The 20,384-nt window shown below is 37.9% G+C and overlaps 2 protein-coding genes across 5 annotated transcripts in view; both read left to right on the plus strand.

The window, feature by feature from the left end:
* The window catches only part of LOC139758736 (uncharacterized), a 68,081-nt gene extending 56,878 nt beyond the window's left edge, over positions 1-11,203 (plus strand). For all 4 annotated transcript variants that reach the window (XM_071680475.1, XM_071680474.1, XM_071680473.1 and 1 more), the window contains one exon: positions 870-11,203. In XM_071680475.1, the coding sequence (XP_071536576.1) occupies positions 870-992 (123 nt within the window). In that variant the 3' untranslated portion in view covers positions 993-11,203. The remainder of the gene's footprint in view (positions 1-869) is intronic.
* A 2,111-nt stretch (positions 11,204-13,314) lies between these two features.
* LOC139758738 (uncharacterized) overlaps positions 13,315-20,384 on the plus strand; it is a 31,972-nt gene continuing 24,902 nt past the window's right edge. The window contains exons 1-3 of the mRNA XM_071680478.1: positions 13,315-13,441; positions 18,749-18,953; positions 19,615-19,775. Coding sequence (XP_071536579.1) covers positions 18,752-18,953; positions 19,615-19,775 — 363 coding nt within the window. The 5' untranslated portion in view covers positions 13,315-13,441; positions 18,749-18,751. The remainder of the gene's footprint in view (positions 13,442-18,748; positions 18,954-19,614; positions 19,776-20,384) is intronic.

Below are 20,384 nucleotides of genomic sequence, written 5' to 3' on the forward strand. Positions count from 1 at the left end.
TGTATGTGTATGTATTTGTGTATATGTTGATTTAATATACTTGATCGCCATTACCCACGTCAGCGTGGTAGCTTCAGGAAACAGCTGAAGAATGGCCCATCCGCTCATATACACATATATATGTAATTTCATATATAAGTAATTTCATATAAGTAATTTCATCTGTAATTTCATATATAAGTAATATCTGCATGGGCCAAATGCAGTATATTAGCTTGATTACAGCACATGGTAAATCAGCGCTCAAAATTTTGTTTTGAATAAATGTACATAACACTTAAGATTTAAATTTGAAAAACTTTCTCACTTTACTGTTGTATATATTTTGACAATGTGGTACACTTTACAGATATACTGAACATCCTTTCTTAGCCCTTTGTAGAATGATAATATCTCTCTCTGTCTGTCTGTCTGTCTCTGTCTCTCTCTCTCTGTCTCTCTCTCTCTGTCTGTCTCTCTCTCTCTCTCTCTCTCTCTCTCTCTCTCTCTCTCTCTCTCTCTCTCTCTCTCTCTCTCTCTCTCTCGTTAAAATGTATTCTAAGTAAACTTGTAAGCTTTTGTCCCTCTGTCCATTTAACCACATTCCAGAGTTCCATACCTTTTCCTCAGATTCAGCCATCTTTTTTTGTCAGTTTGATTCCTGTATACTTTATGATATTTCTTCTATATTTTGAATTCTTATGCAGATTTATCAATGACATCATTTGCATGTAGAATTCTTTATATTCATTTCTTTCCATCTTGCATAAATTCCACATTTACACTGCTATAGTATTGTTAGCTGTATGCTTTCTCTCCAATCCCTCAGTGTTTCATTAATTACCAGAGAAGCATTGCATATCTTTATCTTAGTTATATTTATTTTTCAGGCAATAAAAGAAGCCATGAGAGTAATTAAAAAAGTTCCTGAGGATGAACTGGAGCTAGCATTGGATGAAGGCTACAGGGAAACTAAATCAGAGAAAAGGGCTCGACGTCTTGACTTCACCTAGCTTTGGAAAGTAACAAACATTCAGATCATGTGTACTCTAACTCTGATCCTAATTGTTGTATGTGAAAATCAAACCTGTGACAAGTTTATTTTTTTGCAAGTGCCTTAAACATTGATGATATGTTTCCAGCTTCTAAATTTGTAAGTAAACAGAAAATGTCTGAATGATATTATCCAACAATCACATACTTTGTTACTATGGTTTTTAGATGAATGATATTATCCAACAATCACATACTTTGTTACTATGGTTTTTAGATAATCAGATTTATATTTCACACTGTGGAAATATTTATTCAATTCATTTGACCCCTAAGTATTTTTATAGTATCAGTGAAGATGTATTGTGATGAAGGTTGAAGCATTTAAGAACAACTTTTATGTAAGCATATCTTATTTTTATCATGATTTTTTAAGGAATTTGAAATGAATGTTTATATTTGCTGAACAGTTTTTATCTGCATGAGATCTAGATGATTATTGTTCAGGGTATCCCATAGATACCCTTGATAGGGAACTGTGGTTTTGGTGCATTACACACAACAGCTAGAGAGACTGAGTGTGAACAAATGTGGCCCTTTTTGTCTGTTTTCCTGGCACTGCCCTGCTGAAGCAGGGGGTAGCGATGCTGTTTCGTAAGGGGCGGGTTAGTGCCAGGAATGGATGAAAGCAAGCAAGTATGAGTATGTACATGTGTATATATGAATATGTCTGTATGTATTTGTATGTATATGTGCATGTATGGGTGTTTATGTATGTATATGTGTATATGAGAGGATTGGCCATTCTTTGTTTGGAGGCAAAGGTGGAGCTTTGTAGAGCTTTTCAAAAAAGAAGAGAGAATGTTGGGGAGAAGAGAGTGGTTAGAGTAAGTGAGCTTGGAAAAGACACTTTTGTGAGGAAGTACCAGGAGAGATTGAGTGTAGAATGGCAAAAGGTGAGAGCAAATGACATGAGGGGAGTGGGTGAGGAATGGGATGTATTTAGGGAAGCAGTGATGGCATATGCAAAAGATTCATGTGGCATGAGAAAGGTGGGAGGAGGGCAGGTTAGAAAGGGTAGTAAGTGGTGGGATGAAGAAGTGAAGTTGTTAGTGAAAGCAAAAATAGAGGCATTTGGATGATACTTACAAAGGAGTGCCAATGACAGGGAAGTGTTTAAAAAAAAAAAAGAGGCAGGAAGTCAAGAGGAAGGTGAAATGTTTGAGGGCAGTGTGTGGTGTGCAGCGTTTGATCAAGTAAGTAATGAAAGGGTAGGGGAGATGTGTGGAAATGAAAAGAGTATGGTTGAGAGAGCAGAACTGGTTTGGACATATGGAGAGAATGAGTGAGGAAAGGTTGACAAAGAGGACATATTTGACAGAGGTCGAGAAAACAAGAAGTGGGAGACCAAATTGGAGGTGGAAGGACTGAGCAAAAAAGATTTTAAGTGATCAGGCCCTGAACATACAGGAGGGTAAGAGGTGTGCAAGGAATAGAGTGAATTGGAACTATGTGGTATACAGGGGTTGATGTGCTGTCAGTGGACTGAACCAGGGCATGTGAAATGTTTGTAGTAAACTATATATATTCTGTCATATTGACATTTTCCAGGAATTGCTTACAAGAACCTTCTTAAGTCCTTGCACCGTATTTACACAAAATAATCTACCCTTTGTTCTAAACTGGAGGATGAATGTCATGGAAATATTCTTAGACTTCTATATATGATAATCTTCACCCCACAGTTGAGTAACTGCTTTGAAGAGCAGGTGGGGGAAACTAGGGAAGCACTATTTGTTTATATTATACCCAAATATGTGCAAAGATGAACTCTTTGAATGCTACAGTGTTTGCACTCTTAAGAGACTTACAATGGAAGATAACTGTTTATTGATAACTAAATATTTCTGGAAATATTTTCTCACATGTAGTAGAGTATGCTGTACTGTGTGTTACTTGAATACATTAAAGATTATCATCATATTGGCAAAATAAAGCACTTTATCAACAGGAGTTCATCCACTTTCATGTCATGTTAGCACACCTCATTTTATGATAACATTGGTAGTTTTTTCCATGTCACTGATACAACTTGCTAGATGCTGGGCTTTTACTCATCTTGGGAAGATAAAGAAAAAAGGAATTTTTTAAACAAGAAATATTCAGTACTTAAAAACTCAGCAATTGGAGGAAAAATATGCTAGGAGATGCCATACTTGTTTATATTAAATACGATGCATAGACAGATGAATTATGAATTAAAACAGTGTCTGTGTATGTATTACTGTAGCTCTGCCTTACTGAATTTGATGCCCTAATTTTCAGAGGCATGGTGAGGGACAAATATATCATTGCATAAAATGGAATTATGATATTCAGATCCAGGGATTAGAAGGAAAAGTTTAGATGTTGGGTGTGTTGTCTGTGCTGCCTCACAATTTTGACTGTAATCCCATGACATTCTTGCAAGGTACTGGATTTGCCATTTATATTTTTTTGTTAACCAAAAGTACCAGTTTCAATATCTATTTTGTTAATGATGGACATTGACTTTAGGAATTCATATCTTGATATGATAGTTAAATATTATGTACTTGTATAACAACATTTCTGGTAGTATTAACAAAATGCATTACTGAAATATACAAAAGTATCTGGTAACTTAGATCCTCCTTACACATATACTCAAAAAAATAATGATTTAGGGATATTTTTTATCTGTAAGAATTTCAGATGCTTTTGTATTGGCTTGAAACCATATAATTTAAACAATATGAAGAATCATCAGAACTTTATGTTTCCTTATTTCAGTTACATAGAATTAAGATAATAGAGCTATGGCAATTCTCTATAACTTCACTTCCATAACTTCAATGCTAGTTTTAAAATTTTTTGTTCATCATATACGAAGGTTTACAAATTTAACCTCTTAGTCTACATCACAATTAATAATCTATTTAATTGATGAAATTCAAATATAAAGTTAAGGTCAAATTGATATCAGTGATTGATTTAACGTTTTATTACATACTGTACTGTTGATGATTTCATACATGAGTAAAAGCACCACAATCAGTAGCATAGGTACATCTGCTGAGTTCAACATAATGGTTTTACTAAGAATATTGAAAAGAATCAGAAATAGGTCTGTACTTTTAGAAGATACTTACTAACTTCAGGGGATACTTCCCACTTATTCCCTGTGTTTCGTAGAAGGTGACTAAAATAATAGGGAGTGGGGGGTGGCTAGAAATCTTCCCATCCCATTTCTTTACTTTTCAAAAAAAGGAACAGAGAAGTGGGCCAGATGAGGATATTCCCTCTAAGGCTCATTCCTTTGCTCTTAATGCTACCTTGATAAGGCGGTAAATAGCAAATATGTGTGAATTTTTTTTCATTATTATTATACTTGTCGCTGTCTCCCACGTTAATGAGGTGGCGCAAGGAAACAGATGAAAGAATGGCCCAACCCACCCACATACACATGTATATACATACACGTCCACACATGAACATATACATACCTATACATCTCAACATATACATATATATACACACACACATATACATATATACACATGTACATAATTCATACTGTCTGCCCTTATTCATTCCCATCGCCACCCCACCACACATGAAATGACAACTCCCTCCCCCCGCATGTGTGTGAGGTAACGCTAGGAAAAGACAACAAAGGCCACATTCGTTCACACTCAGTCTCTAGCTGTCATGTATAATGCACCAAAACCACAGCTCCCTTTCCACATCTAGGCCCCACGAAACTTTCCATGGTTTACCCCAGACACTTGACATGCCCTGGATCAATCCATTGACAGCATGTCGACCCCGGTATACCACATCGTTCCAATTCACTCTATTCCTCGCACGCCTTTCACCCTCCTGCATGTTCAGGTCCCGATCACTCAAAATCTTTTTCACTCCATCTTTCCACCCCCAATTTGGTCTCCTGCTTCTCCTCGTTCCCTCCACCTCTGACACATATATCCTCTTTGTCAATCTTTACTCACTCATTTTTTCCATGTGACCAAACCATTTCAAAACACCCTCTTCTGCTCTCTCAACTACACTTTTTTTCCCACACATCTCTCTTACCCTTTGATTACTTACTCGCTCAAACCACCTCACACCACATGTTGTCCTCAAACATCTCATTTCCAGCACATCCACTTTCCTCCGCACAACTCTATCTATAACCCACGCCTCACAACCATATAACATTGTTGGAACCACTATTCCTTTAAACATACCCATTTTTGCTTTCCAAGATAACGTTCTCGACTTCGACTTCCACTCATTTTTCAACACTCCCAGAACTTTCGCCCCCTCCCCCACCCTGTGATTCACTTCCACTTCCATGGTTCCATCTGCTACCAAATCCACTCCCAGATATCTAAAACACTTCACTTCCTCCATCTTTTCTCCATTTAAACTTACCTCCCAATTGACTTGTCCCTCAACCCTACTGTACCTAATAACCTTGCTCTTATTCACATTTAGTCTCAGCTTTCTTCTTGCACACACTTTACCAAACTCAGTCACCAGCTTCTGCAGATTCTCACCCAAATCAGCCTCCAGCACTGTATCATCAGCAAAGAACAACTGACTCACTTCCCAAGCTCTCTCTTCCACAACAGACTGCATACTTGCCCCTCTTTCCAAAGCTCTTGCATTCACCTCCCTTACAACCCCATCCATAAACAAATTAAACAACCATGGAGACATCACACACCCCTGCCGCAAACCAACATTCAATGAGAACCAATCACTTTCCTCTCTTCCTACACGTACACATGCTTTACATCCTCGATAAAAACTTTTCACTGCTTCTAACAACTTGCCTCCCACACCATATATTCTTAATACCTTCCACAGAGCATCTCTATCATATGCCTTCTCCAGATCCATAAATGCTACATACAAATTCATTTGCTTTTCTAATGATTTCCCACATACATTCTTCAAATTTATTTATTTATTTATTTGTGTATGTATATATATATATATGTATACGTTGAAATGTATAGTTATGTATATGTGCGTGTGTGGACGTATATATATATACATGTGTATGTGGGTGTGTGTGTTTATAAGTAGGTAGTAGTTGGTAGGTACCCAATGACCAGGGAGGTATATTACCAGTACTATCTGCCTTGGTATCAGGAGGGTCAGTGACATCTGCTTAGTGAGCCTGCACTTTAGTGGTTGTCATGTTGCACTCCTTTGACCCAGGTAGCTGTCTTCTTTATGCCTCATAAACATGTTGACTACTGGCATTTTGTCTTCAAACACAGAATCTTCCTTTATCATGTGTAACACTTGACTCATATAGCTCATTCTTCATAACTAGATTTTCCTGCTGTGAGCACTGTGTGCTAGCCCTGCCTTTTGGCAAAATGGTAGAAGCAGTAGTTAGAAGTAGTGGATAGGAACAATTAGGCAGAAGCATTAGGTAGAGGTAGTAGGTAGGAGCATTAGATAGAAGTGGTCATTAGGTAGGAGCTTCTGCAAACACTGTGCTAGACTTGCCATCTGCCAGTGGCCTGTTAAGGGTGGGCACTAAAGGCTAAGAAGTAGCACTAGAGTTCTTAAGTTATGGATACTTTCTTGCCATGGCCACCCCTATGAGGGAGGAACTAGCATGAGAGATATTGATAGATAAATAAACATACTTCAAGAAAACAACAAGTTGCAGTGTGATGATGGTCTTAGTGGTGAAGTGGAGGTGGGTGGTAATGACAACTGGTAGGGTGAAAATAGTGGTGAGATGGTGTTGCCACAAATGACTGTGTTGAGGTAGTGGTGGTACAGATGACTGTGTGATGGCAGAGGCCACTCTTTGAAGAATTTTCATTACATTGTTGACTATTTTTATTTTAAGCCAAGCTCTCACTCTTGCAATTTTGGGGTGAAAAAATGTATGCCTTATACAAGAGTAAATATGGTAAATGATCGTGGTGACATTCTTTTTCTCCTCTCCTTTTCCAGTACAGCTGTAGGATGGATGCATAAGCATTAACAGTTTGAACCTGCGAATTTTCTTGAATGCTATTTTTTTATTTTATATCTGTGGTAGTTGATTCTTTTATTTTTTTTTCCATATCATCAAACATCGCTTACTCCTAGACTTTGACTTCAAAAGATTCTGAGTCTTCTGTTGCTTACTCCTAGACTGTGACTTTAAAAGATTCTGAGTCTTCTGTCATATCCATTTCATTTCAGAGCTAAAATGAGAATTTTGTGTTTAATCTCTGTTGTTGTTTTTGTGGCCCCAACTTTACTAGTTTGTAAAGCTGGTAGATCTCATGTATCCAGAAACCAGTCACTAAAAGACATCTGTATTGAAGAAATGTTGAAAAGTTGTCAACACTCTATAAATGTTAGTTAGTGAATATGATTTGGTATGTGGGGTGTAACGGCAGAGTGGTTTTGGTGTAAATTGAAGTCGTTCCTGGTAATGGACATGGAGTGGCTGATGGTTGAAGCAGAGCCTAGTCAAACTGACTTATTTTCTTGGGAAAGTCTGGGGTTCACCAGTTATGGAAACTCTCTTGGTCATCCCTTTGAGGGAGTTCCCAAAGGGGACAGACATCAGAGACATGGAAAGAGAGACTCCAGTTGAGATTCATGTAAATTGAGGATAGGGTGCTCAGTGTTTTATTTATTTGATTGGAATTTTTAAATGGTTTAGGTTTCTCAGCAATTGGCAAAGTTGGGCACTTGTTCCTCAAAAAGGACTGATAGTTCTGGTCCAGTGCCTTACTTAAAATGGATCAATGGTCCTTCCTATAGAAAGGAACTAGGACCGACTTGGTCCTCGATCCTTTCATATATCATAAGTGAAAAATATTGATTTGAAATGAAACACAAACAACCAATTGAAAACGCTGGTACAAGTAATACAAATAGTAATCAATAGTATCTAATATAAGTAACAACAATAATATTTCATATTCCCTTCAAGAAAACCAGCATTTAAAAATGGCTGTCACTGAGCCCTGATCTTTTCTGCTTGAGGACATCTTTCCGCAAAGAAAAGAGCTGCTCTGTGGTGGCACTGGAAGGGATAGGTGTTTTAGATTTTATAAACAAGTCCTTCAGTGTTGCCTCTTTCGTCAAACCTTAAAATGTTTATTGAAAGATATAATAAGTAATACTTTTCTGGATCACCACCCCTGCCTTGATGCATCAGTTGAACTGGTTCTGGATGTAATGGGAATGAGTATTTGTTGATGAAGGGTTTCACAGGCCTCTCACTTTTTTGAAATGTGTCCACCAACTTGGTCCTGGTTTCTTTGCTTTTTGCCCTGCCCTTTTAGAGAGCCCCAAAAAGGTCATCCTGGTCATTCTCATCCTCACTGCTGCTGCGTTCCTTTCCAGAGTCCATCAGAATCTTCACCATGATCGCCATCTGCTTCACCTTGGCTGTGATTTCCTCAACGTCATACATGATATTGTCCTTCAAAAGTCTCACCCAGCCCAATTTGAACTGGGGGTGTAGTGCAGCTGCCAGGAAAAAGTCCATGTCCTCAAAAAGGGGACCAAACCTGCTTTTGATGCCATTCCAGACATCAACTACCAGTGGCTGACATCTTGACATTGGTGCTTTCCTTCAGCTCAAACATTTTGAGAGAGTGGCCAAGGTGGGCAGAAGTGCCCCCATTTAGGCTTTGCATGATGTCCAATGCCTTACAGACCAGTTGCATCACCTCAAGATACTCTCTGAAGAAGCAAATATCAACTGAAAGAAAAACTGAATATTTTAGTTAAATTTTTTAGTTTTATATCATATTTACTATTAAGTTTTAATATTTATACCTTTTCAAAAAGAAAAGTAAAATAGAATAAAAAAAAAATTACTCGCTAGACAAGAATGAAGGAAGCCCAAGAATGTTGTACACTCAGTGTAGTTCATGAAGCTTCTCCCTGTCTCGAAAGATGTAGGCCAGACAAGACACCTCATCATAGACAGAGTTTCATCTCTTAATAGTGGGGAGAGTCAGCAGCATCCCTGTCCTGGCCTTGATGGTGTCTGGGACTTGTGAACTTCTTGCATGCTTGTTAAACAGCTCAGCTTTACCAAAAGCAGTCTGGTACATACATCTTCCTGTAGGATGGTGAGTCCTTCAAGGTCGTGGCAACATTGGAGGTGACCATTAGCTAGATTCATGGTGTGGGCGGCACACCTTGTGTGCTTTGGCAGGACATATTCAGAATCTTCCGAGAAACCAGCCGAAAATATATATTGGATTTATTTGATTAGTTTGTTTGAGTGAAAATAAGATACTTTACGTGACTTGTAAAAAGTGAAAGAAATCAAGAAATAATCAATAATCCCTATTTACCTTCTAATACCGATGCCAAATCCTCAGCCTGAACAATATCTGCAAGCAGCTCCTCATCCCTTTTGCCAGAGACACTGCTCAAAAAAATGCAATTAACATACTTTTATATTCAATGTTATAGAAAAAATTAAAAATGTAAATATCAGAAAAGCAAAGGAATGTGAATAATAAAGTTTAAGAAAAAATCTGCTTTTTTAAATGCCTTGAAGAAGTTGCTGCCATTGTCAGTAGTAGTCCTGCAGTCCTTTGGCTCAAATGCAAGGTAGAAGTGGACTTTGTACATCTCCTTAGAAAGAAAGTCAAAGGTGTGTTGTCTGGTGAGTCATCTACACACTAAACCTGTCTTCTGCCTGAGGAGGGTTTCCTGATCAATCCAATGTACAGTCATCCCCATGAACTACTTGAAATGAAATGGATTATGGAATGCTTTGAATTTATTCAGTTGAAGTGTATTCTCTGTAAAGGAATTTCATTTATACTTTAAGAGCATTGTAATGAATTAATTAAAATCACTCTGTTTACTAGTGTTCTTTGTAATTGAGGTAAAAGTAATATAATTATGATTTAAGCATACCTATGGGCACATGTTTAAATGTCTGCCATAGCAGAGACCTACTGTACTGAATTGAGGATGTCCCTCAGGTGTTGCCTCTTTTGTCAAACCTTAAAATGTTTATTGAAAGATATAATAAGTAATACTTTTCTGGATCACTACCCCTGCCGTGATACATCAGTTGAACTGGTTGTGGACGTAAGAGTGGCGTTAGGAGACGTCGTTTGAGATTGTTTTGGCTCTTGTTGCTTGTCAAGAGTAAGTTCTTGTTCAACAGACACTGCAAGCACTTGTCTTCCAGGTTCTGCTCACCCTTAGGCCCCATGTATTCAAAGTATTTGTCCAAGTACAACCAATGGTCACAGGGTTCAGTTTTTCTGGTAGAAGGTCCAGTTGCTTGACTTGAGGTTGAAGCATTAACGACACTAGATTCTCCTTCACTTTCAGGTGTTGAAACACGTTTGATTTCAGTCTCGGTATCTTTCTGTGTTTTCTTGATGAAACGAAATATCATCTCTCTCCAAATATTCTTTAGTCAAACCAAAATCATTCAAAAAGACACTGTATGAAAGTTACTGTACTGAGTTTGTTAGACTTTAAGTAAGTTTTTAATAGTGAAAACTTGAAATGAAATAAAAAAGGAGAATAAAAAGGACTGAAGAACATCAGACTATCCAGAATTGATTAGAAATAGACCGCTGATTCCCATTCTGGTCTTAACTGGGAAAAGAATCGACTTTCCTGGTTATGGTCCTCATAATGGACCGAGTTCCAGGAATTCATTCCTTTCGGAATTTGTCCTGCCCACCTTTGGTAACTGAATATGTCTTTGTTTGCTATTGTTTGATACTGGAGGGATTTTTTTTGTAAATGGGTTGGTTAAGTATAAAATGGCAAGGGTGTGGGGATGAGCTGTGACTAACAATTGCATGCACTTTTTGTTTAAGTGGCTATTTAAAGAAAATATATGTTTTGGCACTTAAAGGGTTGATGTAGGTGGTGAATTTAATACAACCTGTTAATATGCTGAGTGCATTTACCTGCATTTTATGAAGTTTATGAATGTTATGTTGACTAGTTGTGGGTGCCAGCTGAGGCTTTCATAATTTATTGTGATATTGTACTGATGATATGTTTATGAATCATGATTAGTGGTTCAATTTGTTGTACAAATGTAGCGTATATTCATGCTTTTAGTGTACAGATTTTGTATGTACTTGTAGCCTTAAATGACTCTCTCTCTCTCTCTCTCTCTCTCTCTCTCTCTCTCTCTCTCTCTCTCTCTCTCTCTCTCTCTCTCTCTCTCTCTCTCTCTCTCTCTCTCTCTCTCTCTCTCTCTCGTAGACCAAGGGATGGGTCTTTGCTACTCTGTCCCTAAGACATACACACACGATTGTACACACCCCAAACATGTGCAAGTTCTGCCTTCTCTGGACATCACCCTTCTCTCCATAATACACACATCGATTCAGCTTATCACAAGACCCTCATCCCCATGTTGCAGCTTCTATACTGAAGACTCTGAACACCCAATCATCAGTTGCTGTGTACCCTTAACATCAAGGAAGATCCGCATCAGTACCTCACCTCTTTACCAGTGGTCCTACCTGATGGATGTGGATGACTATATCTGAGTACTGTAGAAGCCCCATAGAAGGGAGTTCTGGGGCTGTAGTAAGTATATATATTGGAAGCACAACACTGCATTAGTAATTAAGTAGAAATTGACTTCTATGTATAAAGGAATATGATTATAGTGTATTAAAAGCTGCCCAGCAAACAATAATGATTTTTCTCTCCTTAGTTACTTCATAGGGTGGTATTGTACATATGTTCAGCCTAATTTAGATGCTTTCGTCTAACTTCTGTCAAGGTAAATTTGCAATAAAGATGTCATAATGGTGAAATGGTTTTTGTCACCCATTTTTGTAAGTGAAACCCAAGCGTTGTAGTTTTGTCAAACACATATCTGGTATATTTCAAAGCAGACTTTAACTGAATAAGCAGAAGTAAGCAATTCTTTCTTTTTAAGTACTTGACAGGTTAGAAATATACCCTTCTCTTGGCTATCCTGGAAAAAAGAAATGATAAAGGGTATAAGAAATAGTAAGAGATCAAATAGTGCTTAGGTGTTTACAGACCTGTCTAGTTGATAGATTATGTGAAAAAAATATTTCAGTTTCACTGAGGAAAGAAAGGGATATTGATTTAATTTCTCGTGTTGCTAGAGGTCACAAAGAAACAGCAGCCAATTTCATGGGGGTCAAATTTATAGTGGGTTGGACACGCAGTCAGCTCACTAAAGCAAAATGAAATAATGCCTATAAAACAAAAAAAAAGTGGGTGAGGGTGGGGCAGCAGCAACATCAGATAACATTTATCAGATTTTACCTCTACATCCATTCTTTATTTATTAATTTTCATTCTATCCATTTTTGTATCCAGTTTATCCAACACCATTTCCGTATCCGTCAATCTGTCCATCCTTCGCCTTACATCGCTCACATCCACCTATATCCGGAAAAATGAAATTATCTATCACGAGAACAAGCAACACCTTAACTACAGGAAGGTTTTCTCAACCCCGAGATAATGGGTAGCACGGCGGAACATATTTGATGGGAAAGACCATATTCTTTCATTGAGAATAATGGTTCATTTGGGATCATTTAATGGACCCCAATCCAAGAGCTTCTCTGTCCAGATGACTATATAACAATGTTCTATTACTGTTATTATTATAATCATCATCATTATTATTATCATTATGGAAACAGCGTTAGAAATAATTTCTTTCAAGTCACCAAGAATACTTTTTCAGGAGGTCGGGACTAAAGCCTATCGTTCTACTTTTTCGCGAATAAAAATTGCCCCTCAAGTGAACGCTTTACTGTTCTCTAGAAATTACGTTTAAGAATTTATTGCCACCTTTATCGTACAAAATCTTTTGAGAGGTGATAGGATGTATGCTGAACATAATGTAGCATGTCAGTCTTTCCTTGCCTTGGTTATAAATTACAAGGATATGTACATTAAGTAATCAGAAGGATAATGATTCATATTAGCTGCTGAGTAAATAACCAATGTATATAGAAGCGGCTGCTGTTCTTATATGATATTACATAAACTTTGCTGAAATGGTCCATCATTTTATCATCAGAAAAGTCCAACAAGTCGAGAACAAGGTTTGCACGCTCTGCTGAGCTTAAATTCTCTTAACCATCTTATATCACGCTCGGGGTTTGTCCAAGATTAGCTTTTATTTTCATATGAAGTGTCCGTACAGAATTTACCAGGCTTTTAATTCACGTTCAAGTCATTCAGAAATATTATGTACTATTTATCAATAAGTGTAATACATGTGTAATTGTCCAACGATCCTGAGGACGTGAACGTTAGTGCGTCGTTTGGACAATAGATGGCGCTGGGCCACAGGAGGGAGCAGACGACGCGACATCATCTGCCCCAGTCTCTTGGAATTGTCCTTTGTGTACAGGAGGAATATTGCTAGGACATAAGACACAGCGACAGAAAGGAAAGCAGAAGGTCAAAGGTGATTATATTAAAGTGTGTGTATATATGGGTGTGTGTGTGTGTGTGTGAACACCGTGGTTGCTGTAGTGTAAAAATTATTCTTGGGCGTTGGAATTGTCAGTATCCAATCGATATTCGAGTGAGCAGATGCTGCATTGCTGCCAGCACCTCCTCGAGATGCAATGGCTTTGACATGGTTCGATCATTGATCGCAGGATTTGGACTCAAGTAACACGAGTGGACGGTGATGCTATTTGCTCTTCGTCTGATGCCGTAGTCAATCTATTATTAAAAGAGAAAAGTCAGCGATATTTTAACACAGCCGCTGAAAAACTTTGGGTAAGGTTTTCTCAAGAGGAGCCCCCTGTTATGTTAAGAAAAGATTTATATTTTAAATTTCAGACCTATGAGTATTTAATCATTCGGACATACTGAAGGATAGATGATGAAGTGCTTTGTTATCATCTGCTGGTCCACGTCCTGCCCTTCCCAAATGTCTAGCCTCAATGGAGTATGCTGCATCAGCGAGAAAAGACAACACAGATGACGGTGACTCGGGTAGAAATTACTGTCGCTATGACATGAGAGGTGACTTGTCATGTTCAGTCGGAGGCAGGAGGGGGAGGGTAAGCTGGGCTCTCACCTTTAAAAAGAAAAATAATAAATAAAGAGGTGGGGGAGGAGGCATTGTGACTGAATGTAACGAAATCTTTTTCTTTTCGTGATAGCTCTAGAGCCCGACTTTCTGGCTTTATAGTGTTTGTATGAGTGCAAATTTAGCAGATCTTTCGACTGGAAGATGAAAAGACAGGACAACGCACAGCGGAAGGTCTGCAAGTAAGTCACTAACACGGATATCAAACAAAAGAATATCTCATTCTTTCACCATTCAAGATTCTACTTGTGGAAGAGTTAAGGGAGTTTTGTCTTTGTCTTGGTGTTTCAATGGTCATCATGACGGAAATGTGCAATTATTCCCTCTTCCACTTCACCCTTTATAGCATATCCTGGCTACCATTTTTTTTTTAGATATAATTCTTTTATTTTAGTGCCTCTATATTATATGGTGAAAAAAAATCTTGAATTATAAGATACATGTACCCTGTCTATTGAAATTAGCAATCAAAATCTGGATATAAAGAATAGTATAAGTCAATAGGCTGTCTGTATATATGTCTGGAGCCTGGTGAATAGGAAACTTGTTTTGGTGCATTACATACTACAGCTAGAATATTGGTGCGAGCGGATGTGCATTTCATTACCTGGCGCTACTTCGCCAACGCAGGAAACGGAAATTATATATATATATATATATATATATATATATATATATATATATATATATATATATATATATATATATAATATAATATATATATATATATATATATATATATATATATATATATATATATATATATATATATATATTTTGCTTTGTCGCTGTCTCCCGCGTTTGCGAGGTAGCGCATATATTTTTTTTTTTTTTGCTTTGTCGCTGTCTCCCGCGTTTGCGAGGTAGCGCATATATTTTTTTTTTTTTTTTTGCTTAGTCGCTGTCTCCCGCGTTTGCGAGGTAGCGCAAGGAAACAGACGAAAGAAATGGCCCAACCCACCCCCATACACATGTATATACATATGTCCACACGCGCAAATATACATACCTACACAGCTTTCCATGGGTTACCCCAGACGCTTCACATGCCCTGATTCAATCCACTGACAGCACGTCAACCCCGGTATACCACATCAATCCAATTCACTCTATTCCTTGCCCTCCTTTCACCCTCCTGCATGTTCAGGTCCCGATCACACAAAATCTTTTTCACTCCATCTTTCCACCTCCAATTTGGTCTCCCACTTCTCGTTCCCTCCACCTCCGACACATATATCCTCTTGGTCAATCTTTCCTCACTCATTCTCTCTATGTGCCCAAACCATTTCAAAACACCCTCTTCTGCTCTCTCAACCACGCTCTTTTTATTTCCACACATCTCTCTTACCCTTACGTTACTTACTCGATCAAACCACCTCACACCACACATTGTCCTCAAACATCTCATTTCCAGCACATCCATCCTCCTGCGCACAACTCTATCCATAGCCCACGCCTCGCAACCATACAACATTGCTGGAACCACTATTCCTTCAAACATACCCATTTTTGCTTTCCGAGATAATGTTCTCGACTTCCACACATTCTTCAAGGCTCCCAGGATTTTCGCCCCCTCCCCCACCCTATGATCCACTTCCGCTTCCATGGTTCCATCCGCTGCCAGATCCACTCCCAGATATCTAAAACACTTTACTTCCTCCAGTTTTTCTCCATTCAAACTTACCTCCCAATTGACTTGACCTTCAACCCTACTGTACCTAATTACCTTGCTCTTATTCACATTTACTCTTAACTTTCTTCTTTCACACACTTTACCAAACTCAGTCACCAGCTTCTGCAGTTTCTCACATGAATCAGCCACCAGCGCTGTATCATCAGCGAACAACAACTGACTCACTTCCCAAGCTCTCTCATCCCCAACATGTATATATATATATATATATATATATATATATATATATATATATATATATATATATATATATATTGGGAAGGATCAATTTTGCGCGTGATCAAGTATATTCCTATGAGTCCACAGAGAGAATTAAACAAGTTTCCAAGTGCACTTTCGTGTAATAATCGTATCATCAGGAGAGACATAAGAGAGAAATATAACAGTCAGTTGATATACAACGAAGAGACGTAGCTATGACGACATTTGGTAAACATGCGATTGTCCAAGACAGACAACGAGCATATCATAAACTTATTATGTGGACAAGAAGGTGCATTGTTTACAAATTTTATCAACAGTAAAGTTATCCAATTTGTATAGACCATCACTAATATCAAGATTATAATTCTTTGTGTATTTGATAATAGAAGATTCAGTGATATTTCTCGTGGTACTGGAGTTAGAGTTAATAACAGATGGCATTACTTCACTCAATACAATGATGTGATGATGTGATTATTACACGAAAGTGCACTTAGAAACTTATCATGTTTCATTTTCTCCGTGGACTCAGAAATATACTTGATCACGCGCAAAATTGTGATCCTTTCCAATATATATATATATATATATATATATATATATATATATATATATATATATATATATATATATATATATCATCTCTGGGGATAGGGGAGAAAGAATACTCCCCACGTATTCCCTGCGTGTCGTAGAAGGCGACTAAAAGGGAAGGGAGCGGGGGGCTGGAAATCCTCCCCTCTCGTTTTTTTTTTTTTTATTTTCCAAAAGAAGGGACAGAGAAGGGGGCCAGGTGAGGATATTCCCTCAAAGGTCCAGTCCTCTGTTCTTAACGCTACCTCGCTAATGCGGGAAATGGCGAATAGTATGAAAAAAAAAAAAAAAAAAAAATATATATATATATATATATATATATATATATATATATATATATATATATATATATATATGTATGTATGTATATATATATATATATATATATATATATATATATATATATATATATATATATATATATGTATATATATATATATATATATATATATATATATATATATATATATATATATATATATATATATATATATATATATATATATATATATATATTTCTTTCATACTATTCGCCATTTCCCGCATTAGCGAGGTAGCGTTGAGAACAGAGGACTGGGCCCTTGAGGGAATATCCTCACCTGGGCCCCTTCTCTGTTCCCTCTTTTGGAAAATTAAATTCAAAGAATTAATCGTGTTTAAACTGTGCTGCTTGCTGGGTTAGTTATCCTCATCAGCCTAACATAGCTTGCTGTATAGATAAGTTATTCTCGCTTGCCTCCCTTGCTTACTGAGTTCATAATCCTTACCTCCTAACATAGCCTGTTGGGTTATTCTTGCTCAGAAGCCTAGAACAGTTTGCTGGATCAGTTATTCCCACCATCCTGGCATACATCACTGAGTTGTTTACAATTTTTGCAAGTAACATTTTTTGCAAAGTCAAGTGACCGCAGACCCTCGCAATGACACACCAGCTTCATTAGTGAGGATAACCGGCATATCCAACTATGATGAACTAATGAAAATAATTAACCCACTAAGTTAGGCGCAAGTAGTTAATATTAGCTCACATACTAGCATAGGATGGTAAGGTTATCATCCAGCATACTTTGCTTGCCTAGTTAACCATTCTCGCTAGCCAAGCGCAGTGTTACTACACATTGTTACTATCACATTGTAGCATAACAAACCTTAACTCTTTTCCAAGGTTTAATTCAACTACATTTTTATGGTTTTGAAGTAACTGAAAATTTCCGATACGCTGTGGTCGGCATCGTTGACAGAGCAGGAGACGTCGCACAACGACGTTAAGAAGGAAGAACAATGTGTCTGATGTCGTTGGCGTCTTCCATAAACGGCGTCCCATGCCTTTTCTTCTTGTCTAACCCATGGGTGACAGTGAGGCCTGTTGTAGCAACGAAATGTTCTTCCTTAGATGTTTCTCTACACGGCGACTGTTTACATTTCTTGGAGCATGAACGAATGCAGGTCTATCATGGGCTATATTATATTATGAGAATTATCTTTTAACACCTGAAGGTGCGAAAGATTTTTCAGGAGGCAGTTATAACTCGACGGCCTTAATGACCCTGGCAGTTAAAAGGCCTAAAGCTCAAACGAGGAACCAACCAGTAGTTCAACCAGGCCAATTTAACCCAGTACTCACACTCTTTTATTTTGAACAAACTCAAAACGACTGTCGTTTTAACATTTTAAATCAAGCAAGCAAAATTCCTTAAGTTTTTAAGTATTTCATCTACTGTTTGCCTGTGTACACTGTTATTACTGTTATTATTCATGTTCTTGTTTATTGAGACACGATGATGTAGCATAAAGGAAGTGCATTTCGTTTATACAGGGTATGATATACAGACCACTTTTTGTTAGCAAGTATTTTTCCTTACGAAACATGTCGAATTCGTAATGGATCCTCTGAATAACTCATTTGTTTTTGTTTTTGTTTATCCCGTGAGTGTAACATTGTTACGATACATAAAAGAAACAAGAAATAATGTGGATCGTTAAAGGAAGTCTTGAAAATTTGAATCTACATTATAATTCATAGGATAAGAGAGCATACATGAAGAATTTAATAAGATATTGATCAATTGAGAAAGAATGCACTTCTTGACAAGGCTGTACATGATAAAAAAGTGATTTGTGCCTTACTTTACTGACAGTAAAGATTTTAATGTAGTTCAATAGGATATTCTTTTTAACAGGCTATGAGGCCGGGGGTGCTCCTTGTAGTGTTGTGGGCGTGCATGGGCGGGGCCCTGATGGTGGACGAGGGGGATACTGCTGATGTCCCACCCACACTCCGGGTCGCGCCACAAACGCCCACCACCTCCTACCCCACGCTAGCAAGTAGGCTGACCCCGCCCACTAAGGCTGAGGCAGAGGGGACTACAGGAACCGTCAGCGGGAGTGAGTTGTATAATGTATAATGGTCTCCGTCGTGTTGTGTTTATTTGTACAGCATAAAGAGGAGTTGAACACACATGGGACCTTGTCTGTCATGTGCATGATTACAATTTGTGCGTTACAGAGAGAGTTTTGCATTCATGTTACCACATCTCTTAACTTTATGCACACACCTTGTCCTCATGCAGATGTAAACAATCCACTCATCCTTTCCTATATTTTGGAATGGAAATCATACTAGGAGATATGTTATAGATACATGATCTTTCTGAGTGTACTGTATTTCACCCAGATATCTTTTTCCTGTGCAAGGAATCATCCATTTACCTTCTGATTGTCTTATTCAGTATTTTACAGTTCACACTCATTGCGGACACTGTTCTTTAGTTCAGCGCACTTCCATTCCCGTAGCATATATATATTCCTAAACATCATAAGTCTGTCTTCTGACTCTTTTCTTTGTCTTTCATCCCTCGGTCTATTGAATTCCTCCATGTTTACAAGTTTCTGATCCTGCTTAGGTACCTTTTTTGCTTCGTAATTCTAAACTGAACGCAATTATTAATGATCTTCCCAATATTTCTTGACTGTCTACCAATTTCACTTCTTTTAATCGGTATATCTTTCCATGATATGCATTCTAACAGCGAGGGTTATCTCACAGGTGAAATAGACGATGCATCTACTAACAAAGACACGCCCACTCCCATCTCCACGCCCACAGTTAGAAAGCCACAGTCCCCAGCCCACCCACCGCCCACGCCAGTGACACCGTCGTCTGCCACGACCACTAGGCCTCCTCTTCCAGTACCAACGCTCCCACCTGTAAGTCAGTCAGGGCCTGAAGTATGAGATCAGAGGAAGGTGTATTTTTCTTAAAGGCTTCATCATATGACAATCCCACTCTCACCCGTGCAACCACACATATATATATATATATATATATATATATATATATATATATATATATATATATATATATATATATATATAAAGAAAAGAGACCACGAGAAACCATGCACACGGTACATAGACTCCAAGCGCCAAAACGTTTGGATAAACGCACGTCACCCATCCCCGGACGAGTCATGCACGCTCAGGCTTGTGCTGATTGTCATGCATGAGGGCTTAGTGAAGGGGCTAGAGTTGTCTAGCCTTGGTGTTCACGACACGGTGATGCCTTCTGCATCAACTGTTCCAGTTTCACTTGATTTACGTAGTTATTCTTTTCTTCTTTAACTTTCAGAATCCTGTATAGGATCATTATCGCACGGAAGACCAGTAAATGAAATTAGGAAAAACGTAGTTCCCAGTATTTTTAATTTGTTTCACAAGTGAATAATGTATATTTATCTCATTAGGAAAGTCGTGACAGGAATATACCATTTTATGTTTGGAATTTATACATTTAATTTACCCTATAAGTACACAGGT

Source organism: Panulirus ornatus, chromosome 31 (assembly GCF_036320965.1).
Source record: "Panulirus ornatus isolate Po-2019 chromosome 31, ASM3632096v1, whole genome shotgun sequence".
Classification (NCBI taxonomy): Eukaryota; Metazoa; Arthropoda; class Malacostraca; order Decapoda; family Palinuridae; genus Panulirus; species Panulirus ornatus.